The 26,041-nt window shown below is 45.4% G+C and overlaps 1 protein-coding gene across 3 annotated transcripts in view; it reads right to left on the reverse strand.

Moving 5' to 3' along the window:
• Positions 1 to 25,743, reverse strand: part of PALM2AKAP2 (PALM2 and AKAP2 fusion) — a 307,655-nt gene extending 281,912 nt beyond the window's left edge. Inside the window, exon 1 of one of the 3 annotated variants that reach the window (XM_045562526.1) lies at positions 25,564 to 25,624. In XM_045562526.1, coding sequence (XP_045418482.1) covers positions 25,564 to 25,608 — 45 coding nt within the window. In that variant the 5' untranslated portion in view covers positions 25,609 to 25,624. Of the gene's footprint in view, positions 1 to 25,563 lie in introns of all 3 variants that reach the window. The other 2 variants (XM_045562525.1, XM_045562528.1) reach the window with 2 other exon arrangements.
• Between the last annotated feature and the right edge of the window lie 298 nt (positions 25,744 to 26,041).

Here is a 26,041-nt window from a genome sequence, read left to right on the forward strand (position 1 = left end):
TGACCTCTCGTGCACATGTGGTCTCCACGTCCAGTCTGCCAACTGCACTGGGATTTATCCATAGAGCTTCACATTTAGTTTCTTCCAGGTATACCATGACTTGCTTAAGAAAATGCAATATAAACAGCAACACCAGAAGATAATTGTTATCTATTAAATATAAGATGTTTCATATGCCTAAAATGAAATCTTTGAAGCATCTTCAACCTTTTTCTTTCTCTCATATTCCATTTCCACTCAGTGAGAAAATCCTCCAAATGACACCATCAAAATCTATCCAGGATTCGCCACCTCCTCTGCTACTCTCTCAGCCCAAGTAGGTCTCCTCTCCCCTTGAATTACCACAATATCCTCCTAACTGGTCTCCCTGCTTCCTCTCTGGCCCTTCTCCTTATTATCTAGTCTCATCACATCAGCAAGAATAATCTCTTTTAAAAATAGATCGGATTGTGCAATTCCTGTGCTCCAAACCTTCCACTGTATTGTAATCTCACTTAAAGTAAAAGCCCAAGTCTTTACCCCAGTATATAGATGCCTTCATAATCTGGCCCCAGCCCCACCTCCTTGGTCACACTTCCTACCACTCTTCTGCACCTGCCCCACTCCTGCCGCATCAGGCTTTACCATTACCTCTAGAATACACCAGGTACATCCTCACTCAGGGCCAGTGCCCTCGCTGCGCCTTCTGCCAGGAGCACACTTCCCCCAGATATCCATAAGCCTCATGCCTTTGTTTTGCATCACAGCTCAAACATCATCTTATTAGTAAGGGCTTTGTGGAACATCCTACAAAGGTATCCCCCTCCCCAGCACAACGTAGCCCACATACTACAAACTCACATACTGTATATTCATTTGTTTATTTGTCAATTATTCCTCCCTGGTCCCCCACTAGAATACAAGCTCCATGAGGGCAGAGCTTGTATTGTATTTACCATGACATCCTCAGCACCCACAAATGCATCTACAACATAGGGGATGTTCAAAAAATATTTGTTGACTAAATTCCATAAACCCAGACATGTGTTTATTGATCACATGTGACTTCATAGCTTTAAGCTGGAGTGCTGATAAAATGAGTTAGTGAAACTGTTTTAGAAGGACCACTTTTGCAAATAAATCAAAGGGACAATCGTTTCTATGTTTTCTTATTTTATAATTGGGTAATGTTAAAGAGCCTACACTGTCCCTTACATAAGGAACATACACATTTTGTTGGCATAAAAGGGAGGAATCCATGGTATCAGGAGAACTAATAGAGTCACGTTAACAGGCAGTGAAGAAAAAAGATGTGCAACTTTGGATGGGGCTGGTATACGGGCCTGAGTCAGGCAATGGCTGGCCCCAAACCCAAGATAGAGCTTTTCCACCACACTGGAGCCTAAAAGGTGAATTCTGCCTGTCTCAGGCAATGACTCTACCCAGCTACATTTCAGGTAACTATCTTTGATCTGAAGCAACATTGGAGCAAGTTTCCACCATACAAAAGATATCCTGAGTGCTTGGTAAAGTATGTTAGCAAATGTACCTTAATTTTAAAATCATGGAGACGCACAGGTGGTACACCTCACCTGGTCCACTTCACCAAATGCGTAGACTCCCTCATCCACCTATATAGCAAGTATCTATTCAGCCTCTGCATCTTGGGACAGGTTGCTCACCATCCCACGAAGTAGTTAATTCCAAATTAGGGCAGCTCTACCTGTTGAGGAGTTTTTCCTTAGCTTGTGTTGACAGCGGCCTCCCTGAAACTGACAGCCGGTGGTTTTGGTTTTGATCCTCCTTTCAGGGCTAGTCGTACAGTTGTGTTTCCAGCACCAAATTAGATGGCTTTTAGATCCTGCCACTTACCAAGTAAGTAATCAAACTGGAATTTGGGGGGAAAAAAATCAACTGCCCTTTGACATAGTCATTTGAATTGGGGCCACTTTATTCTAAGAAACCCACATCCCTCCACTACAGAGGCTAGAAAGTTATCAACTCACCTTCCCAGGTGAGCGAGGGTGATCACGTGACCCAGTCTGCAGGCCAAAGCAACTTCTTGCTTCCTCTGGGCAGGCCTGTGCTTGACTTGCTGCAGTCATCACTAAGGATGGCAGAGCAGCGAGAGCTGGTTCCCTACACCCTCAACGAGCCCCTGTCCCAACAGCCTCCATCCTTGGCCTGATTTCTTCTTTTATGAAACAAAAGACTCCTTAAGCTGTCACTTCCCAGGTTTTCTGGTACTCGCAGCCAAATGTACTCCTAACAAACAATTACACAGCCAATTAAAATTACATTTATGAAGAGTTTATAACAGCACGAGAAAATGTTCAAGAAAATGGTAAGTGATAAAAGCTTGGTGCAAAATTTATATAGAGTACGTACAACTACAACTGTATAAAACCTATACAAAGAAAATTCCCCACATTTGTTTGATGATGAGATTATGGGCATTTCTTTTCTTTTAAAATGTTAACACATTGATTGAATGTGAGGCCCCATGCCAGGCACTTTTAAATTAGTTCACACTTTCCACTTTTTGCACATTTCACGGTTTTGTTTAGAATGAAGAAAATATTATTAAAAATTAAAAAATCTTTTATACTAGAAAATCTAAAGGAAAAAAATCAACCGACTATGATTTTGATAAAACCCACAGAAGTGAACTTTGCCCGTCGTCTTTGCTCTGCTATCATTACAATTCTGATTTGTCAGCTAACCAGAAAAATGTGTATGTAATGGAAGATGGGTAGGAAATTGACAAATTAACCTCAACTACCACAAAGCCAAATGATAACTGCCTGATTTCATTACTACTGCAGAAATAATAATGATTTTCGAAAAAATGAGAGAAAAACAACTAAGTTCTATGATTTCAGCATTAGAATGATGGGCTGCTTATTGGCCACAGAAATATTATTTTGGAGGAAGAAGCTATTAAAATGTACATCTATTCGAACGCAGATTGAATATTATGGCTTGGAGGTAATTAAATGAACCCTCGAATGTGTGCAAACTGAATTTTAAGATGTAATCAAAGGATGCAGACAATACCATTTCTGACCTGCTGCGATGCCATGCTGACTGTCTTATTTCCTTGATGCCACGCTCTGTTGAGTGAAAGAAACTGCAGGAGGCTGTAATGTGTTTTCTCCAATGATGAGGTGCCACAGACACAACAATTGTCCAGGCAGGTGATGACAATTTCTGCTTAACTCAGGGCAAAGCAGGAAACTTGGCTGCATACTGAAGCCCCTGGAGGAAACAAGCCAAGTGGTTTTGGCAACAACAATGCCACACTCGGCCATTCCTTTCAGCTGTTAGAGCGCGGCTGGGAGTTGTCTTTCTCAGGAGCTGCCTGGGAGGAGGTGGGACTTCCAGGGTGGCCAGAAAAGCCGTTGCATGACAGAATCTTTGATTTTCTCTGGACTCTATGGGCCTGGCCTGGAACACAACCAAGGAGCTCCCAAGCTCCAAGGAGTATATTTATGGCCACTGCCTCTGCTTAGACAACAGTTAACCTCATCTACTTCCTTAACTTCCCAGGAGCACATACCCATCAAATGCAGACAGTAGAAATTCCAAGCCACTGTCTCCACCTTCTCTTCCCATAGTATCTACGAGGGTGGGGGAGGAGTGGGTAAAAGAGGAGAGTGAGGACTGACTGCAACGCCTGCTCCCCTGAGTTGATGCTAACTTGCTTTCCTGCCCTCTGCATCCTTCCCACGCAGCTACTTTCCTCAGGACCTGCATCAGGTTGTTGAGCTGATGAGAGGACTGACAGGATGTATCTATTACAGAACTCTGTGAAGCCTTCCTGGTCTCCAGTCACTGCTTGCCAAATCACCAGCATCCCGAGGGGGAAGTAAATCTGTCTCCCAGGTAGTCCCCTTTCTGGCTTGGACCCAGATGAGCTTGAGGGCTCCTGAGCTTGCATAACACACAAGAAACAAGGTTCAACAAGACAAATTCAGCAACGGGAGGGGTACTGTTCACCAAGGGGTGCCTACTCTACCCAAGGTAACTGCATTTTGATTCAGATGGTCAGGCAGAATCTACCAGATCCAAGTATAATACCAACAGGTGGCCATCCCACCATGAGTATTACCATGGGACTTCGTGCAGCCAGCAAAAGAGTCTATGGAAAACAACTAAACCAATAATACATGGTGACAATTATTACTAGAGTTCCTTAATTCTATGACATGCTTTCATATTTTTCCCACATTATAATGTTATTGAAATGGCAATGCATCTTAACTGTTGATGTGTACATTTTAATACGGTAATATTTCTTTTTTTTCCTCTTAGAAATCTATTATTGGAAATAAATAAATAAGCAAGAAAACAAACAAGCACAGACTACTCTGTTCTAGTTTCTCCCTATTCTAGAACTTGCAATCATCCTTAAAAACAATTCCTAACTGATGAGGCTAAGGGACTGGCCTTTGTGCTAAAAAGACCTGGAACCCTACGCTTCTGGATCCACACATGCTGGTCTGCACTGAGATGCCTGCTTTTGCCCCCAGGGTCCTATCATGAAGAATCTACGTGGCACAGAAAGCTAATGACCCACCTAAACATGTGCTCTTCTTCCCGTAGGATGGAGGCGTCCCTGGAAAGCAGCCACCCCTCCGGGCACCAAGTTTCACAGCTTCCTTCGCACCTACGCGTGGCCAGACGACTAGTTCTCCAGACTGTGAGAGGAAGTGATGTGACTCACTTCCAGGCCAAGGCAGTTACGGAGTGTGTGTACCTTCTCCATCCTCTCCTCCTCTGTCAGGCTGGAGGCAAAGGATTCTGCGGCCCTGGGAGATGGCAGAGTCACAAACAGTAGGGACCCGAGCCCCCACATGGAGGAGAGCTGTCCACTGACAAGGAATGCCTGCGTTAGACTGTTAAATAGCGGGAAATCCCTTCAAAAGAGTTAAACCATACTGAAATTTGGGGGTTTATAATGTACTCTAACTTGCATTTTTATTTCCCCATATAATTTTGACACAGCAAAAGCCTGTGTCTGGTGGTATAGCGTGTGACAGCCCAGGACTGGCTATAAAATGTGCAGGGCCAAGAGCTAAACGCAGGGCTCCTTGTTCAAAATTATTAAGACTTCAAGATGGCTATGGAGCATTTAGCCAAGTGGGAGTCCTATTCGACTGCGGAGGTCATGTGCTGATGAGGCCAGCCTTGCTCTGTCCTGAATACCCAATATCAGGTTAGCCACAATTCCATTTCAGATGGCCACAAGAGTCTAAAATTAAGACTAGGATTACTATGTGGTTTCGAAGAAACACCTTCAGAACCTTCTTGCTCCCTCCCATGGTGAGAAGAATTTACGGAGTATATATATTTACATGCATGGACCTCCCAAAGTGGCATTTTGACTGCCAGTGTCATTTTTATGGGGATGTTCATTAGCATGGGTATGCCCAGCTGGTCAGTTAAAGATGATCCATTTATCAGGAACTTGATCTGATTGATTTGGGGAGTATCTTATCTCCTAGCGGTCCCTCTTATTAGACCAGGGGAAGGTTGGTGAGACTAGAAGTTGTTTGCTGGCCCAGCTTCTTACCACACATCCATTTTTATCACCTTCCTGCAGGCCAAGTACCACTCCAGGTCAATTCACTAACCCTAGCATCACATAGGGAGGATGTAAGTAGACGTAGTTCCCTGTCCTACACACACACACACACACACACACACACACACTCCTCAATAATAACTGGGCAGCTGGTCCAGCTCTGGCCTGGCCTCTGGCCTCAGTTCTGATAACCAGATTTCAGAGTGACCCATCCACTCCCAGGTCCTGGAGCCCTGGCCCTAAGGCCCAGGCCTGTGACTGAAGTCTTGCTCCATGCTGACAAGCCTCCAAAAGCTCCTGGCCTGAGCTTGCTTTTCTGCTTTTTCTTTTTTTTTTTTTTTTCAGTAAAGTAAAAAGGTTTTATTTTTATTGACTGCACTGTGTTGGTGACCCCTATGTGCTACCTTCCACACACTTCAACAGTCCAACCTCGTTTTAGCTCAGTAACCTAGACTCATGAAAAAGTCATGGTTGGTTCCACATTTCTAAGCAATACATTTCTACTACTATTTCTCTCTTTTCTTTTTCTTTTCTTTTCTTTTTTTTTTTTTTGAAACAGAGTCTCACTTGGTCGCCCCGGGTACAGTGCAGTGGCGTCATCATAGCTCACTGCAACCTCAAACTCCTGAGCTCAAGTGATCCTCCTTCCTCAGCCTCCCAAATAGCTGGGGCTACAGGTACACACCACGATGCCTAATTTTCCTATTTTTGTAGAGGTGTGTCACTCTTGCTCAGTTTGGTCTCGAACTCCTGGCCTCAAGTGATCCTCCTGCCTTGGCCTCCCAATGTGTTAAGATTACAGGCATGAGCCAAGGTGCGCGGCCTTCTACTACTATTTCTTGATATTCCAGCTTTATATATTGTCCATGGACTTCCTCTTGGACTGATTTCTATCTTATTCTGCTGCATGGCTGGGTCCTGGGTTCTCCCTTAACCACCATTCCCAGGGTTGTCTTCTGGATTTTCCTCTCTGAGCTTGCCCTCAGGAACTTCTTTCCCCCTGTTGGAACCCACAGCCCCAGGTGCTGCTGTACTTTTAGGACAAGAGGCTTGCCTGCCACGCTGGAATGTTCATAGCCACTCAAGCTGTGTATGCAACCCCAGAATCTGCCCATCAACTTGCTTTTCCAGCCTTCGCTCCACATACCCGACCCCACCTCGCCATCCTGCTGTATGAATCAGCTTGGGCCACTTCAAAGCTTTACTGCTGTACACCTTGAGTTCTACACCCTCGGTCCCCATCGCCCACTCATCACCATGGACACTGACATGTAAGCCAGTTGTCCACATCAAGGCTTTGGGACCTAAAATGTCATTCTTCCCTCCAAGGTGGTTAGGATCCCCTATTAAAGAATAGAGTCTCCACTGACTGTAAAAGGAAACTGTAGTGAATGCACCATTTCTTACAAGTGTTTAGGTAACAAAATATTATAAATAGATCTGTAGAAACCAACAACAAAACCCTCTGCAGATTTTTTTAAAGATTCTATTTTGAGAAAATACCGAGAAAAACAAAGCTAAAATGACAGACACATTTTTCTTCAAGTACAACCATTGCTCAGTAATGTCAACCAGGACATGCAATACGTATTAAGTGCCCAATCACAGGAGCTCTTATGATATTAGTTCTTTGGCCCTAGAATTAGTTTTCAAATATAAATGCCCTGAAATATGCTCCTTTGATTTAAAAGTGTGTTTATGTTGATCCCTGTCCTCTTTTCAGATTAGTAAACCTCACACTGCACGTAGGAGGTGCTGGAAAACAATCAGTTGATGATAAATACAGCATTTCTGCCCAGCAATCTCGCCACCAACAGGACACTCTGCACGGCAGGCAGTGGGGAATCTGAGTGGCTCCAGACTGAATTCTTAGCTTTCCCTAAAAATAAGCTCAGAGACTGAGTCACCCCTTTAGTCCAGGCTCCTCTGAAAGTTGAGCAGGATGTCACAATGGCCAGAAATAGCCTTCATATTCCAACTCGAAATTGGTTCTCCAGCAGCTCTAAGATGTTCAACTGAAGTTGGTGAAGAATTATAACAGCTAATGGTGAACCCTGCATGGAAAGGATGGGCAGCCACCCCAGAAGACTTCAGGAATGCACCAGGCTGGCAGGGATAGGCATTTAGGGACGTGGAGCAGCTCCGTGCCTCATCCTGCCTCCACTCCGCTACCAGAGCAGTCTCTGATAAACCACAGGTCTTCAGTGGCTCCCAGCAACTCATGGGAACAAGTCTCTGCCCTGCCTGGCACTCCTGGTCTTCTGTGATCTAGTGCCCCCTGGCCACTAGCTTCATTTCTCAGCATGCTCCAGCCACCCCGAGCTTCATGTCACTTCCTGACATGGCTCTGCTCCATCACAAACCTTCTCACTTTGCTCATGCTCCTCTTTTGGCCTAAACACTTGCTTGGAACAAAGAATACTCTTGCCCTCACTAGGCCTACACTACTTTTTGCCCTCCTGGGCAAGAGGGCCTGGGATGATGCCCTGGAGCAGAGCAAGGGGGTCCATGAGTATTTGAGATCCAAGCCACATGGACCATGTGATGGGACCCAGGGGACAGACGGAGGGCAGCAGGGCAGGTGGACTGGAACGTTGGGAAGAGAACTGGCATAGAGGCACGGGTGATGTGGGCTCTAGCCATAGCCCTGTATGATCTCGGACAAATGACTCAGCTGAGCTTCTGTTTTCTCTGAAATCAAATGCAGAAAATAATACTTGTTCTGCTTCTTGTTGATGCTCAAACACGATAATGAAAGTGAGAGAATTCTGTATACTCTAAATAGCTGTGAACCGATGAGGAATGTTTTGTTTATTACCAGTGGTGAGCAGCAGCACAACCCAGGGGCCTGAACAAAACACAGACAGGACCGAGGGTGGCCAAATTGACATTCTGAGCCCCTGTGATGTAGTTGTCAGCTTTGCCCAATGTTTTTAACTGGCTTGGGATGGGAGATGGAATGTTTAATATTCATTACGCCTCAGTGTGAAATGCTGTTCTGTGCCTTTCCAGGTAGAAGGCTTTGACTACAGACAGAGGGTTATGAGATACTGAGGGTCCTGGGTGCCGAAAAGGAAGTCCTGAGTGTGAAGAAAGGGCAGAGGCTTGAGGTATTCATGACAAATGGCACCAGCTACTTACACGCCCCTGGGCCATTTCCCTTGGGACACAATTTCTCCTGCCATATCCAGAAGCAGAGCAGGGTACAAATGGCCATCGCTGTGAGTTGCAGGTGCCACCTGACAACAGCCAGGGACCCTATTAAGGGATACAATTGTGTCCCCCCCAAAAAAAAGATATTTTGAAGTATTCAGCCCTAATACCTCAGAATGTGTCTGGGATAAGATCGTTAGAGAGGTAATGAAGTTAAAATTATGTCACTAGGGTAGGCCCTATTCCAATATGATTGGTGTCCTTAATTTGGACACAGAGACAGATACACACTGAAGAGACACAGGGAGAAGACAGCCATCCACAAGTCAAGGAGAGAGGCCTGGAACAGATCCCTCCCTCACAGCCCTCAGAGGAAACTGATCCAGCCGACATCTTGATTTCAGACTTCTGGCCTCCAGAATCGTGAGACAATACACTTCTGTTGTTTAAACGGCCCAGATTGTGGCACACTGCTGCAACAGCCCTAGGAAACTAATACAGACCCTTTATAACAATCCCGGGGTACAAAGAAGTGGGAAAACCACCATAGTCCAAATTGGGGAGAACATTGATGTGTTCCTGTGGTGAAAAGCACAGATGTTTAATTCCACTCAGGACACTTTGGCACCTGGTGACCTTAATGCTTCAAAGGGAATTAAACTAGAAATGGCCCATTTTTGTTTGTTCATTTATTATGAAATCCACTTGTAACAATAATGAATCCCTAGGCTGCCATGGCCCTGCCCTGGTGGTCTAGAGCCAAGGTGTGCAATGGGAGGGTGACTGCTTTTGCAGAGCAGCTCATGGCAGGTCACTGCTGGCCAACGATGCTATCAGTCTCACAGCTCACTGCTGCCTCTGAGGTCGGACAGGGAGAAGATCGCACTCAGTAGGCCTCCACGAACCGAGCAAACCAGACTGAAAGCTCAAGCTCAGATTGGAAATTCTGGATGCTGTTCATGTGGAAGGGAGACATCAAGAGTGGACTGATCTCAAACACAGTCTGAGCAGCCAACAGCAGCCCCAGATTACAGGCAAAGTTGGCAAAGCAAATGTGTCTATTCAAGAAGCATTTGGTGGGCATCTGTGATACGTCAACTATTCTCTTTCCTCTTAAGCTCAGGGTAACCCTGAGCTGGGGCCGGGTGCTTCCCTTCCCCTGCTGAGCTGAGTGAGAACTGGGAAGGGAGCCCAAGGCCACTACCCACCTGGGAGAGGTGGAAAAGGAATGTGGAAGAGCCCCAAGAAGGTGGCTGAGCCAGCGTCAGGCAAGGGGAAGAAGGGAGCCATCAAAGCAGGGACCTAGTTACAAGAGAAAGAAAGAAAAGAGAGAATTCAGGGAGTTTGGGGATAAGCCAGAATTGGGGGCACCCAGTTAAAGGTTATTTTCACCAGCCCCTAGCTAAAATTTAGCATTGCCTTTGGTTATGAATGTAAGCACAAGCCCCGGGAACATCATTAGTACCTGTGACTTTGTCATGAGTAGAAACTGCAGATATTTTTATATCTCATTATAGCTGTTGGAGACAGCTCAAAATATCCTTACATTCATCAATAATTTGAAATTAGAGTATGTATTAGAACTGCCACTAGATTTTATTGAATATAACATCATAATTAAAAAGCACATGTTATCTAACACAGTTTTCTAATATTTTGCTGACTCTATATCAGTATAACTGGTTATCTTTTTAATCCTATGTATTTTATTTTGTACATTTAAGCATGATGCTGAGAAGATACCACAGGTTCCACAAGATTGCCAAGGGGTCTAAGATATAAAACAGGTTATGAACTCTGCTAAAAATCACTAAACTGGCTTTGACACTGTGCAAAATGTGTTGTGGCAGGCAGTAAATAGACAATGATGACTATGACACAGTCATTGTCTTCAAGAAGTTTATAATTAGGTGGAGGAAAGACAGGAAGTTCTATTTTGTCTCTTTTGTTTTTTCCCTGCCTCTTACTCCCATCCATAGGCTATAGCACCTCTGCTAGCCCAGATGGTACTCTGTGATTCTAAAAAGGTGCCCCTTCCTCAAATCATCTTTCTGGTACCCGCCAGGGAATTGCACTAACAAATACACAAAGCACCCAGGGACCCCGTGTAAATGGCGCCCTGACAGCAGTCAGGCTAATAAATGATAGCACCAGGCTAAGGCCTAACTCTAATGCATCTCTGCAGAGATGTTAGGTCAGAAGGCTCCTTATGCATGTATGGCGACTCCCTCATCTCCTGCCCATAGGAGACAGATCTAATCTATCATGATGTCTTTTCCCCAACACCAAATGCAGCTTCAAAGATCTTCCTGTCTGAGTGTAGTGGCTCACACCTGAAATCCTAGCCCTTTGGGAGGCTGAGGCAGGGCAATCGCTTGATCCCAGGCATTGGAGGTTGCAGTGAGCTACAATGATGCCACTGCACTCTAGCCCAGGCAACAGAGTGAGACCCTGTCTCAAAAAACAAACAAACAAACAAACAAAAAAAAACAACTTTCCAAGACAGCACTATAGATGGCCACTACCCCTCAGAGCTGACACAAGTGATGACGTTTGTCATCCCACACTTGAGACTTTATCCTTTTTGAGACATTTGTATTCTCATGGGGAGTTCTAGAAAATAAAGCCTTTGAGGTTTAAAGGAATGAATCCCTAATGATGAAAGTATGGGAAATACATTTGGTCAGGTAATCCTTGTGTTATATTACATCAGTGGTTTCCAAAAGGGATTAGTTTGTCCCCCAAGGAACATTTGGCAATGTCTGGAGAACTTTTTGATTATCACAGTGGGGAGTGGGAGGTGCTACTAGAAGACCAGGGATGCTAACGCACAGGACAGCCCCCCCCCACACACACCAGGGAATTATCTTGTCAGAATTGTGAACAGTACCACAGTTGAGAAACATTACATGACATGCTTGGCTTCCCTTCTCCAAGCAGCTGCTCATAAGTAGCCTGTCTAGAGAATTTCAGGGTCAAGCATATGTGTGACCAGAAAAGTAAAAGCCGTCCATCTGCAGTGAGCATCTGTGAGTGTCCACAACAATGTTCACTCCAGTATGCTCACAGGGCCAGCCCAAGTATTGTATTAATCATTTTTTAACCCGATTTCACAATTACGGCTCTGCTATCTCCCAAAATCTTGGGCAATTTGAAAATATTTATTAAGGCACCAAAGTCCCTTTGGAAATTTCCAGGCAGACCAGACTCAAAGTTGCAGCAGGCCTTTTTGAATAAGAAATGGAAGGGGGGCAGAAAGAAAGCACTTAATGATTCAGAGAGGCCATGGTGGACCCTGCTACCATCGGCCATTGGCAGCTTTTCCTTGGCAGTGTCTGTTGCACAAATCAGTGGCTGACAAACATTGACGGCTGGCTACAAACCACTCCTCACTGGCTCCCTACTTGCACTCGGGCATGTGGCTGCTGTGTTCTCTGACCTTTAGTCTGACACTTCACCTTTAAAGTTCCCTGGGAGAGGAGAGTGAGGGTTCTGGCAAATTCTAGGGAATGAAGAAACTTCATCTGGAAAATCTGTAGTGCTTCCCCTGTACCCTCAGTCCCTGTCAATAGAAAAAATGTTTTTAAAGGTATGGACTTATTTTTAGATGGGCCAAACCAATTCTTCTAAGAGATCTGATTTTCTGGTTTTCAAACGAAAACAACATGCAGTTGGCTTGGATAGCAAGGCTATAATGAGGAAATTCTACAGCGGCAAGTCTCACATGCCAGCTCTTCAGTAAATAATAAACTGCTCATCATGGTAGCCCAGAAAATAGTGAAAAGGATGTTGATGCTTTATTGTTCTGGACTGTCTGCAAGGAGGCAAAGTTATTTCTTTAGCTAAAAGATTCCTACAGCCTTAATCACAAATACAACCACAGAAATATGCTATCTAGAGAGCTGGGATCAGCAAAGATTTTTCTCTAAACAGTCAGACAGTAAATATTTTAGGCTTTATAAGCCTTATGTTCTCTGTTTTAATTACTCAATTCTGCCGTTATAGCATTAACTCAGCCATAGACAACACACCCATGAATGGGCATAGCTGTATTCTGACAATATTTTTTTATGGACACTGACATTTGAATTACATATAATTTTCATGTGTCATGAAATATTATTTTCTTGATTTTTTTCTCAAATATTTAAAAATGTAAAAACCACGTATTGCTCACAGGCCTTATGAAAAGAGGCTACAAGCCACATTTGGCCTGGGGGCTATTATTATTTGCTGGCCCCTGGCCTAAACCAAAAATTGCAATTTCCACTTATTCTTCATTCTGAAGATGCTAAGATTGATTTTCCTTCTTGTCTTATTGTGATTCCAAAATCACACAAGTAAAACAGGAAAATGAAAAAACAAACAAGACAGATAAACCACCCATCACTCCACTTTCCACCCAAGTATCCAGGCTGGGAAGGATCTGGTTGTGACCACTGTGTGACTCATTCCCTACCTGCCACAAGGCACCGTCTTGCTCAATGCAGTAGAAGATATATGGCTTGCTGAAGGGTAGCATTCCAACGTTATTTTTAAACTCATCCAGTGTGAACAATCTTCTTGTTTAGTCTTTACAGTTTTGCATTTTGCAAAGGTTAGGCCAGAGAAGAGGGGTGGAGGGCAGCTGGGAAATGAACCAATTTCTGAACCAGCTTTCCTCCTTCCTTAAGCACACATTGGACCATTTCTTGTTCTCCAGAAAGGATATGACCAGTTGGTCACGAAACGTTTCTTGAAAACCCATTAATATATTAAGAAGGCATTCTTACCTTTTCAGCACATGCCCTGTCGCCCTATAAATGCCCATAATATGCTGAAATAAAAAAACAAAAAAACCCTTATGGAATATGCAAAAAAAAAAAAAATCAGAGTATCTTCACCCTCACAACAACAGAAGAGCGAAACACAGACTTAGAAGAAGTGGGTTCTGAACCCGGTTGAGAATGTGGCATGTGAAGGGTTTCGCAGACACAATACAGAACTCCCAGTGAAATGTGAATTTCATATAAATAACAAATAATTTTTTAGTATTAATATGTCCCTTGCACTCACTGGGCATCCTATATTTTCAGCTGCTAAAAGTGACAACCCAAATAGGAGAGAGTGAAAAGATGACCCAAGCTAGAGCAGAAGGTATTTACTGGGAAGAAACAAAAATTTGTGGTGTAAGTATAGGGGGGAGTGCTCATTATGAACAGTTCCCCACCAATGCCTGGGAACCCCAGTTTCCTGTACTGGTCAACCCTTCTACCCCTAACTGATTCTCAGAGTCCTCAAAGTCAGGGTGCAAGGTGGGGTCACACAGAACTTACATTCCAGTGCTCAACAGAGTTTAAAAAACAGGCATCCTGGGGGAAGTTTCTGCGGTGATGCAACTATTCTGCATCCTGACTGTGCCGGTGGTTGCACAAATCCACGCAAGTGTTAAAATTCAGAGAAGTAGACATCAAAAAAGTCCATTTCACTCTATGTTAATTAAATTTGTTTTTTTAAAGAGTGTTTGCAGTTTTTACTTCTTCCAGGGAACTCATAGTTCACCCAGCATGCCAGATAAGGAACTGATTTAAGTAGCAGCCTTGACTCTGACCCGAGACTATGGTTTTCTCACAGGGTCTGGATCCCAGAGGGCCCTCGCTTCTGTTACATACAAATGGGTTTCTGGCAAGCCCATCATCCCACCAATTTGTCCAACATACGTAAATGTATCTACATCTCACTTGGCTTCAGTCTGTACCCACCCCACCCCCACACCTACATACTACTGGCTTTACAATTAAATTAAAAAATACATATGCTGTGAGAGGCAGAAGTGGAAAACTGGTGGCCCAGGCTGGATGGGGGTAGGGAGAGGGGGTTGAGACAGGGCATGAATCCAGCCCATACTGTGTTAAAATCTGTGCTATGTTTGGGTTGGCCACACAGTGTTTAAATTGTTGTGAACACTTAAACATCAACAGACTTCCTTCAAAAGTTGGATTTCCATGTTCTCTTGAAAAAGTAGACGATCCTGGGCTTGTTTTCCCACAAAGTACCAATGAGCTGGAGCTGACTGCTGCCTCCCCCTCAGGAGCCTGCCCCCCTTGGCCACTAAAAGTCCCCAAAGCTCAGCCATGTCAACCTGGCACCTGTCCACATCTGGGGTTTTAACCCCTAATGAAAGGCATTCCGCAGGGTGTCTGGCACATGGACACTCTCAGGAACTGGGAGGCCTCTCTCCCTCCCCTGAAGAAAAGCTACAAGATGAAGTTACCCTCCTTCCTGCTGCTTTCTGAAGCCTGGGGTGCCCTGTCTCCCTACAGGGGGGTGACCCACTTCTGCTGGGGAAGCCTGGAAAAAGCCCCCTCCCCTGCTAGGCCAGGCTGCTCCCAGCTTTTCTCTGTGGACCCAGACTAGAGGGGATGCGGAGCTGGAGCCATCCAGAGGCAGTAGTGGGCACAAGTCAAGGCAGAGATGAGGGCGGAAAGGCAGGTCATCGAGCAATTGAAATTCCTTCCACCTTCGCCTCCTCTTCTCTGTGTTTTCAGAACCAATATTTTCTCTTCATTCTCCCCATCACATCCCATAGTGACCTGACATCTATCATTCTTACTCCAGTGCGAATGAGGATGGGGAGTGCTCAGGCTGCCAGAGTCTTATTTCTAGAAGTAGGGAGGATTAGAGAGGACATTCTATAGCTGCCCCCAGGACCTGCTCTGTCTTCTGGCTCACACCTACCAAACTTATCCTGTCTACTGTTAAATATCCTTTGGGCTCTGTTGTGAGTTTATTTGATTAATAGCGCTGACTTTTGAACACATAAGCTCAGGCATCAGTGTTCGTGAACAAGGCTGCCCACATCCGCCCTGGAAATCAGGCCACACAGGTGACGGGAGCATTGCTATCCTAGCGTGTGTTTCTGCTTACCTGGATAAGCAGGATTTTTTTTTTTTTAGGACCATTCATCTTAGCCTTGAGCTTTTCAGATATGTCTCATAGTTCCACTGGAGCAAGGGAATTTTCAAAGCACTTCCCACCCCATTAGAGGCAGCAAGTATTATCAGCCCAAGATGACAAGTCAGGCAGTAAAAGCTCAGTGTTTAAGACCAATCAGGAGCCTGGGGGAAGCCACGAGATTGACTCCATGCCACTCAGCCAAGAGGCACCTTTCCTGAATTCTGGCCTCTCTGTCATGTCACATGCGGGACACACACACCATCACTGCTGCCCAAATCCTGAAGTCCCATCTGGTATTCATTGGCCTCAAAGTTGTCGACATTACCACTCAAACTCAGAGAAAGAAAATCCCCTGCCTACCACCAAAGGGGTTAAGTTTTCAAGCATGTGTTTTTCTCTTAAGAATAACATTTTTTGGTAACCCTCAAAGTTTTAAATTTCAGCCCTGAATTTAAAAATAAAGTGAATACTTAGATGACTGGTTATAATTTAGCAGAGGGGGGAAAATCCCACCCACCTAGAATAGTAAGTAAACCAGTATAATGGCTTTTTTTTTTTCCCAGCAGAAAAGTAAGAGCAGGTTTTACAAATGTCTTCAAGATATTTGGTAGTGCACATGCTGTCTAGAGCCCAAAGCCTGCAGGGTAATGAAACAGGCTGCCGCAGGGGAGATGATGAACAGGAAGATGTGTTCTGAGGTCTGGCCTGTGGCCTTTTCATCTCCAGCTGGGCCTTTTATCTTAAGGCCTCATATGGATTTTCTTTCCCCTTCCAGCTTATACAAAAGAAAGGTACCAGATTCCCTATTCCTCTCTGCTAGATAAGCTCCTATGACGCTATAGAAACACTGATACTAGGGTCAAAAACTAACCCAGAGGATTTTTAATACATGTTCAAGCATTTTGTAAATAGCCTACAGTCTTGTTTCCGTGTCTGTCTGTCTGTGTGTGTGTGTGTGTGTGTGTGTGTGTGTGTATTTAATGCTCTCCTTTTGAACATTTTAATTCAACATGAGACTAATGAAAAATACTGAGATAATAACTAACCAAGGGCATATGTAGCTCCAACACGTGCCGCCCCACACCACCCTCTGCTCCCGCCGGCATTTCCTGTCAGAAATAGGTCTCAGCTGTGTGGTATTCTCCCAGACCCAAAGCGCTCGGGAGTGGTCTTTCCTCTACGAAGTCCCCTGTGCTGTGTGGCCCATCACCCACGGCCTATCCACATTCTCTTAGGCTGCAGCCAGCACAGTGCTGCCTCTGTGCTTTGTGTTAAGACAAATAAGAGCCTGGGTGAGGCTGACTTCTTCCAAAACTGAAGAGCTGGTTCAAACAATGGATGGCACACATAAGGGTGAGGGAAGCCTACATGACATCCCTGGGAGGATAAACTCCTCTTTGGCATGCCCATGACAAGCCACACTTGTGCACACATGGACTGGCTTAGGAGGATTGCTAACCGTTATTAAGTAAAGGAGCACCAGTTGCTGCTCATCCCGAGCTCCCACTAGAGTTACCCACACGAGGAGCAGCCGCATTGGGAATTAGTACCTGCAGGCTGGAGAAGGTGCCACCAGATTTCGCTGGCTGATCTGCTATGGGACTTCTGCATCTGTAGCACCATCATATGTATGGCACAGCTTTCTCAAGGGGGCTCTCATGGTGGCGCTGGATTTCTTCTCCGTTGCATGACTTCTTGTCTCACTGAGGTGTTCCCTAAGGCCTCCCCAGGAGAATTTTGTAGCCCATAATTTTGGTCAGCCAATCCCAGGCAAACCCTCCCAACCTTCCCAGCCAATCCCAGGCAAACCCTCCCAATCTGCACAGCCAATCCCAGGCAAACCCTCCCAACCTTCCCAGCCAATCCCAGGCAAACCCTCCCAACCTTCCCAGCCAATCCCAGGCAAACCCTCCCAATCTGCACAGCCAATCCCAGGCAAACCCTCCCAATCTGCACAGCCAATCCCAGGCAAACCCTCCCAACCTGCACAGCGAATCACAGGCAAACCCTCCCAACCTTCCCAGCCAATACCAGGCAAACCCTCCCAATCTGCACAGCCAATCACAGGCAAACCCTTCCAATCTGCACAGCCAATCCCAGGCAAACCCTCCCAACCTGCACAGCGAATCACAGGCAAACCCTCCCAACCTGTCCAGCCAATCTTTGTCAAATCCTTCAAACAGGTGTCAGAAAGTGACCAACAGACAGAAATAATCACTTTAATTAAATAAATTAAAGCAAGTTCCCAAGACAAAGACCTCCTCTTGATCAATCACCTGATATGAGAAGAACATAACTGCACCATTTTCAAACTTGGCTATATATATTTAAAGCTGTCACTAATTAAGAGTGAATTTGGTCTTTTATTCCATTTCACCTCTTCAAAATATATACACTTCACAAATTCCTGGGCATATCACAATGAGCATGTGACACTTATCAGAAGCATAATCTTCCTTTACTATTGATCTCCTACCACCTCACCAAATGGTTCCTAAAGTGTGTCCCCCAGAACAGCAGTTGCAGCTGGGAATGGTATCACCTCAGAACTCATTAGAAATGCAAATTCTCAGGTCCCACCCCAGACCTACTGAATCAGACTCTCTGGGAGGATGGCCCAGCAATTTGTGTTTTAAGAAGCCCTCCAGGTGATCCCAATGCATTAAAGTTTGAGAATCACTGTTCTACACTATAACCAACAACAAAAAGTCTGTGTCAAGCAGCAGTTGCTCCTACTATAAGCCCTGAGCTCAGCACAGTCTCTATTACTTGAGGCTGATAATAAATCAGGGTCATCTCATCCTGTGATGTGAGACAGGCTGGGATTCGCATATTAGATTTGAGTACCTTGAGTACAGGTGCTTAAAGATTCTTCTATAATAACAGGAACTTCCCACATCAAAGTACTGATTGTCTTTCAGACTTTTCTGTTAACTTAGAGAGCAATCACCTACCTAGATGTGAGTATTCTGAGTTACAATAATGTCAGTGATTGCAAGGGCTCACTTAATGTCAAAAGATATAGCAAATAAGCACTATTTTTCCAATGATCCAAACATTTGGACACCAAACTCACCAAGCCCTGGAGAAAATGTGACCTGATTTTGCAACATTATGAAAGATCTAGGGGGTGCTGATAGGACTACTGCACAGTACCCTTAGGAAATCTAAGTAAGTCAATGCATAAGGCAAGCACGCCGTAAAGTTCAAAGCTCACCAACATCTAAAGGTCACAAAACGTTGACCTGTTGAGACCATAGATCTTGCCCAAGTTTTTAAACTAGTTGATATTATTCCTTTTTAAATGAGAGATTTCCCATTTAATAAATCAGATTTCTAGCTTCCCTTAAAAATGAGTTGTTGTAGCAACATAGGACCCACATTTTCACATGGCATAAGTTAACTGCTTCTTACCTGAGAGAGATGGCATCTGCTCTCCAGGTATTGACACCTTCCTCTTAGCCTGTGTCCCTCATTTATGTTGCATGCTGGCCCCTGGAGCCTTTTGAGTTTGCAACTCCTGCTCACTACAAACAATCTTTTTTATTATGATTATTACTACCATTATGCTTTGAAAACGCTCAGTAGCTACTATATTTATCTGATTTCCTAGTATTTATCAAATTTCCAAGTTTAGGAAAAATGTAGAAGTTAACAGAATTCACCTTTTACTCTTTGTGTCCACTTTGTGTTTACAGATGCATGAGTTATGACTTGTTGATTTGCTTATTATAAATGGGACACCTTTGTGAGTGCTTATTGCATGCCTGCTCTGAGCATTTCCCATGAAATCTCTCAAATAACCTTCATGGCAATTCCATGAAGTGAGTATGACCATTACCCTCATCTCACAGAAGAGGAAACCAAGGTACAATGACATCCTACAGATATTAATGGAAAATCCAGGCCTTTTTGACACCAGAACCCATGCTCCTAACTACCCTGCCAGACTGTGCAAGGCACTGACAGCCCTTGAGACCCCCTCTCCGTACATATCAGAGCCCGTTTGCTGTGTCAGCCAATGTCACGCCACGTGATGACCAACTCTCACTGCCACGCAAGTTGATCAACATCCCCAAAAGGGATCAGTGATGAAATGTGGGGAGTTCAAAGGACCAACAGCAGTGATCCCCAAAGTGTTGAGTAGCCCCCAAAGAAACATAGAAGCATCTCTACTGAGCCCTGTTTTCTTTAAATATTACCAGCCATAATCCACAATCCTTGCTTAGCTTTTTTTAATGATGACTTTTTAAAAATGATAACTGCTCTGTTTCTCAGGGCACTTTAAAGTTTGCCAGAGCAGCTGCTCTTTGTCCCAATAGGCTAAACCCTAAAATACTCAGAGGTACAAATAAGTGGCCAGAGAGGTGTATGACCCTTATGCATGCTTGTGTAAGGCCTGCCTTGGCACTCCCAGACCCAGCAATGACCCTGAATGGGCCCAAAGTGTCACCTATCTGCTGGGCAGCTCTGCAGACTCAGCTGGGGTGAACCCTTCCTCAGCACCAATATCCCAAGTAAATGATTTTTTAGGCCTTAACATGTTATTTTAGAAGCAGGGTATCATCTGTGTCTCTGAGATAGCAGAAGATAACAAATGAACAGCCAGGATCTTAAATTTTCCAGTCCTCTGCCAGCTGTGTACCAATAACACAGGTCCACAAGGAACACATATGGGGACAGTCCTCACATGAATCATAGTGTCACAGGGTTTGGATTTGGGTCTCTAACCCCTCTGACAGATCCCTGATCTGGGACTACACTGGATCATGTGTAAATCATAACAAGAACATTTGCCCAGCCTAGGCAGGCTGATCTAAAAGGCCCGGATCAAAAGCAGGCTGGTGGCTTCCTTCGCCTCTGGCCCCACACTCCAACCCTGGTACTCAGGGCCTTAATGCTCCAAAGCAACAAGAGGCATGGATAGATGAATCCAAGGAAAAGCCAACAAATATTTCTCTGCAAGCCCAGGGCACAGCCAGACTAAGCCAACTACCTATGCCCAAGACTACTCAGGGCAGAGAACAGGATCAGGTGAGAGCCATCAACCCACTAACTGCACCCTTTGGGTGAGAGTTTCAAGGAGGAGAGAGGCTCAGAGTGAGATTTCAAAAAGGGTAGAGTCCATAGAGGCACATCTGAGCGCACATACCCTCATGCTCATCTCTCTCTTCCCAGCCAGAGGATTTTAGCTCAGTAGGATACTAGTGGCAGCTCTAGCCCACATCACAGTACCCCTCCAAGGCTGGATGTGCCACCAGCACAAGGAATTGGGAGTCAGAAGAGACTGGGACTTAATACAACTCTTCCACCTCTCAAGGTGCAAGCTCAGATATTCTGGATACTCACCTGAGACCTGCCCTGCACACCTCAGAATTAAGGTAGCATGTGCAAGGTTTTCATAAATTGGAAAGTACTATACAAATGCAAAAGATCATTTTTATTATTTTGCAGAGTGGGTTCTTATTAAAAGACAAAATTCTCTAAAGAACAAGCACAAGTTAAATGAGCATTTCATATTTTAGCACATATAAACACACTCATGTTGGTCCTTGGTGCTGGCCTGAGGCCTTGTCCATGTGGCTCTTAGGGCTTTTGCCCAAGAGGATCTCTATAACATTTGGTTATTTTTACTCATGTCCAAGGAAGATTATCTTCCTCTCAGATGTGCAGACACAACAACCTCCCCCAAAGTTGGTCTCCACTGAGATGCAACAGCTTCTTCCCCATGGGAATGCTATGTACTCGATTAACGTTTATGTTGGGTGTTTCCAGCACTGAACCCAGGCTTGGAAGGCTCTCAAAAGGATTGGGGCCTCCTGGTTCGCCTCGAGCTTTCCCATTGCTATGGAACGAGTCTGTTGCTCCCTCATGGGCTCACACAGAGGCTGCCGGAACCACCTGCACAGAGTGCTCACAGCAAAGGTGTGAGACACTGCCACCATCTTGGGTGGGAGTTCAGGGCAGTAGTCAAAATTGGGGCTCCAGCGGCCTGCTGTGGGTGTTCAAATCCTGGCTTCAACACTATCTGTTTAATGTTGGACTAGTTCTATAACCTGATCATCTATCAAATATGGATAATATAGTAGTGCCTACCTCATAAGTTTGTTATCAGGATTCAATGAGATGATGCTTATCAAAAAGCATTTCAGTCTCATTATTGAGTTTGTGCTTTTAGCTACTGACTTAACTTCATGCTTTTGGCTTTTCCTTCCTCAGACCAAATGCTCCAAATAAACAAACAACAAATAAATAAATGCCTTTTGATAACTGGGAAGGTCATCATTTTTTTTATATTTTATTTTACCCCGTCTTCAGAACTTACTCAAACATCTCCACTTTGGGGAAGTGTTTTCACAACTCCTTGAGGTTGGTTCACATGCTCCTGCAGGACGCTCATTTTCATAGCATTTGCACAGGACAGTGATTGTGTTTTCCTATTTCCTCCATTAGACTATAAATAACAGTTTGTAGTATAGGTGAAAAAACAAAAAGCACTTCATGCAGTACCTTGCTGAATGTGTAATGTTCAATAAATAGCAATTATTATTATTATTCCGTGGGATTACCATTCACATCCATCCCGTGGCAGGGGCATTTTGCTGTGTTCTAAACTTAGTTTGGGCAGTATTCCTACAGATGAAAGGAGCAGGTGGCGGTAGAGACAGTTGTCAGAGATGGACCTGCTCTTCTGTTGGCAGGAAATAGAATGAGAGTCATCTTCTCTCATTGATTAGTCTCTGGACTCAACTGGAAGCTTCAATTAAAGCATTGTAGTGTCTTAAGTATTTTATTTCCTTTGGGGGAAAATTCCACAGATGATCATGTGACAAATATCTTAGGTCACAGGACTTCTGTCCTTTTAGAAATTAAGTGTGCCAAGGGTGAAATCTTCCCTCTCGTGGTTGAAACTTGGGGACACTGACTTTTCAGTGTTGCCAGTACTTTCCCAGAGGAACGAATGAATCGTCAAATCACAATCCCTGCTCTGACTGAAGTGGGTGGAGGAACTCATGCTGGGTGGGGCCGTGACCTTCAGTCACAGTTGAAGGAAAGGATTAAAAAAGAAGGCTGTTTCTACTCTTTTCACTTCAGAGATGTTGCTCCTGACCCGCCCGCCCCCAGGACAAGGAGGGCAGCAGTGTGGACAGGAATGGAGGGCTCTGTCTCGATACCTGCATACCTGCATGCCATGTGCTTTACCTCCATCCAACTAAACCTTAGAACCAGCCCAAGAGATTGCCCAAGCCCCTGAAGGTTGGAGTCCCAGTCTTTCTGCTCTGCCTCTCAGAGAGTTGCCCAAGTAGGTGAAGATGAGAGAACTCGTTCTCGTCTTCCCTCATACCTCCAGGGACTTCAGGAGTACCAGGTTCGGGGGCGGGGGGGGCGGCAGGCTTGTGAGCTCCTTGGGGTCCCCTGAGAACTTGGCAAAGAGAGGCAGGGTTTGCCGAATTTGGAGAGTGTATACTAGACCAAAGTGTAGCACAAAACTGTTTACCGATATGGCCACACTCCTCCCTGCCCCCACCCCAACCCCGCCAATTCCACACACACACACACACACACACACACACACACAGTGATGTCACTGTTAGAAAATCTACCCTGACAACAACATACAGTCATCCCTTGGTATCCTTAGGGAATTGGTTCTAGCATGCCCCTCGGATACCAAATAGGCCAGGCACAGTGGCTCACACCTATAATCCCAACACTCTGGGAGGCTGAGGCGGGAGGATTACTTGAGGCCAGGAGTTTGAGACCAGCCTGGGCAACATAGGGAGATCTTGTCTCTCTCTCTCTCTCTCTAAAAAAATAAAGCATAATATTGGCATATAAACTATACATATCCTCCCAGATTTCTTATAATACCTAACACAATGTAAATGCTATGTAAATAGTTGGTTAAACTATAATGTTTAGGGAATAATGACATGAAAAAATGCAAATATTCAGTAGACAAAGCCATTCATTTTTTTTCTTCCAATATTTTTGATCCAAGGTTGGTTGAATCCATGGACGTAGAACCCACAGATACGGAGGGCCGGCTGTAAATGTGCACCAGTGCTGACACAGTCATTAGAATCATCCACAGCTCCCCAGCTACACAAACTTAATTCCATAACTGAATAGGCATGCGTGAATAGTTGTATTTATTCTTCTCATACACTGAAGAGAATTCCCAAAGATTGCCTGGATCTTTCTTGAAAATCTACTTGGCCTCTGCTGGGATTCCTCAATCCCACTTGGAAAGGGGTGGCCTCACTAGTAGCTGCTACTGGCTCCATGTTTGGAAAGCAAGTCCTTTCATGGGGTTCAGCTGTTCCTCAGACATCCAGTAAAGCTGACCGTGCAAAGGCAGAAAATGTGACAACTGTTGGAAACCTTCAGCAGCAGCCTATGGGAGCCAACGAGCGCTCTCGGGAGCAGCCACTTGGTCAACAGTTCAAGCGGCCTATTATCCAGCTTACACAAAACACCCGCTAGCTACATGGCACCAATAACTCAATATCTCCATTCTTATCAAGTTCATGACATACTGGCCACCCTGCCTCGCCACCAACTTGAGAAACCATTCATGAACCACCAAAATACACATGCGCAAGGGGAGAGGGAAAGAAAAGAAAAAAACAGTGTTCCTATGTTCTGAGGCCCCAGTTCAAAGATTGCCTAATAGGCAAACCATAGCATTTCAGCATCGCCAACAAACATCTCCCTCTCCAGCACTAAAGTTTCCAGGACGCTTCAGATTCGAGCAGTTTGAGAAAGAGGGTCTCAGAGCCATGGAGACAACATCAAATGCTTCTTTAAAAAAAAAAAAAAAAGAAGGGCCTTGTGTGCATTTTCCCAATGAAGAATTTGTCCAAAAAAGGCTTTTGAAAACACTTTAATATACTTTGCTTCCAGAACATTACACACTATTTCTCCAACAAATTTAGAATGTGTTTCCAGGGAACTCCTGGACAAAGGGCAAAAAAAGTATTTAGGTGGAAAATGTCTGGAGATTCTTTTATGCCAATATGTTAACAGACCTTCTCTTTTAATTGTTATTATTTCATACAGCAGCAGTAATCATTCCCTCATCCACAAAGGAAATATATAATCCAGCTGTGGCGGCTCCAGTAAAAATACCACATCTGTGGATCATTGGCAACACTGGGGCAAGATTGCTCAAATCTAGGCAGTCTCAGAGAGTTCTTTTTTATACCCAAGATGCACATGGGTACACTTTTCTGAAAGTACATATGAACTTTGCCAAAACTGGTTGCTCCTTTGTAGTCTGAAAATAGGTTTCCAGATAATCCACACCCATAAGTAGGAGGCTCTCTTGGAATATTTTTCCCAGGACCCAAGCGTTTTAAGAAGTCCCCGGACCCCTCCAGGGGTGGTGGCTTGCGCCAGTGCCCTTGTCAATATCAAAGAAGGGAAAACTAACATTCCGGGTTTGTGGGAGGAGGTGCTACCGCGTGGCCCGCTGAGGAGCTGACTCCTGGTTTTTCACTTAACAGGCGGAAGGGTTCCGCAGAGCGGATGGCAGCAGCCACCGTCCAGGTCACCGTGCTCCCCGTTCTCCAGCGAGTGAACTCAATGTATTGCTAAGCCCTGGGTGACAATATTCCAGGAGTCGCCCCCCATGCCTCTGTTTAGTCTTTCCCCAAAGCCCAGCAGCAAGCATCTTATTTCTAAGCCAACCTTCCACAGTCCAATCCCTAGTCCAAAGCGCGCCCTGGGGGTTTCTAGCTACAGACGTAGAAGAGAAAAGGCAGCACAGCTGAGCCTTGACAGACTTTTATCCCCGAACGCCTGCCCTGAGGCTGCTGTGCTGGAACGCCGCTCACCCCGAAACCCTCAGGGTCCCCTTCCACCCCAGACAATAGAGCAAGAAAATAAAATGAAAGTGGACTTACTGCTATGGCTTGCAGCCTTTCCTTGTGCAATTCCGCCTCTGCCATCCTGGAGAAGGGCACACAGGCAGGGGAAAAAGAAAGAAAAACAAAACACACGCTGTAGTCACCCAAGGAAATTGATGGGCACCCGGGGGGGCTTTGGTAGACGCCAGCGGAGAGCCGAGGGGCGGCCGGGGATGCGCTCGGGGGCGGCGGGCAGAGCTGTGCGCACGGCGGGCTGGCCCGGGCTCAGCCTCTGGCCCCCGCCCGCCCGGCCGCCTGGCTGCGCCCCAGCGCGGCCGCTGACTGCATCTCACGGTCGCCGCCGCCACCGGCCGCGCCAGCCGAGGACGTGGGCCGCGGGCGGCCGCCGGGAGGGCGCGCTGGCCCCGCGCTCGCTCTCCGCCCTGACGTCTCAGAGCCTCGCTCCGCCCCCGGGGTGTGGGGGACCCGCGGCCGCGGCCCGAGGCGGCTCCGGGAGGGTGGGAGACACGCGGGC

This window comes from Lemur catta, chromosome 10, assembly GCF_020740605.2.
Source record: "Lemur catta isolate mLemCat1 chromosome 10, mLemCat1.pri, whole genome shotgun sequence".
NCBI classification, from domain to species: domain Eukaryota; kingdom Metazoa; phylum Chordata; class Mammalia; order Primates; family Lemuridae; genus Lemur; species Lemur catta.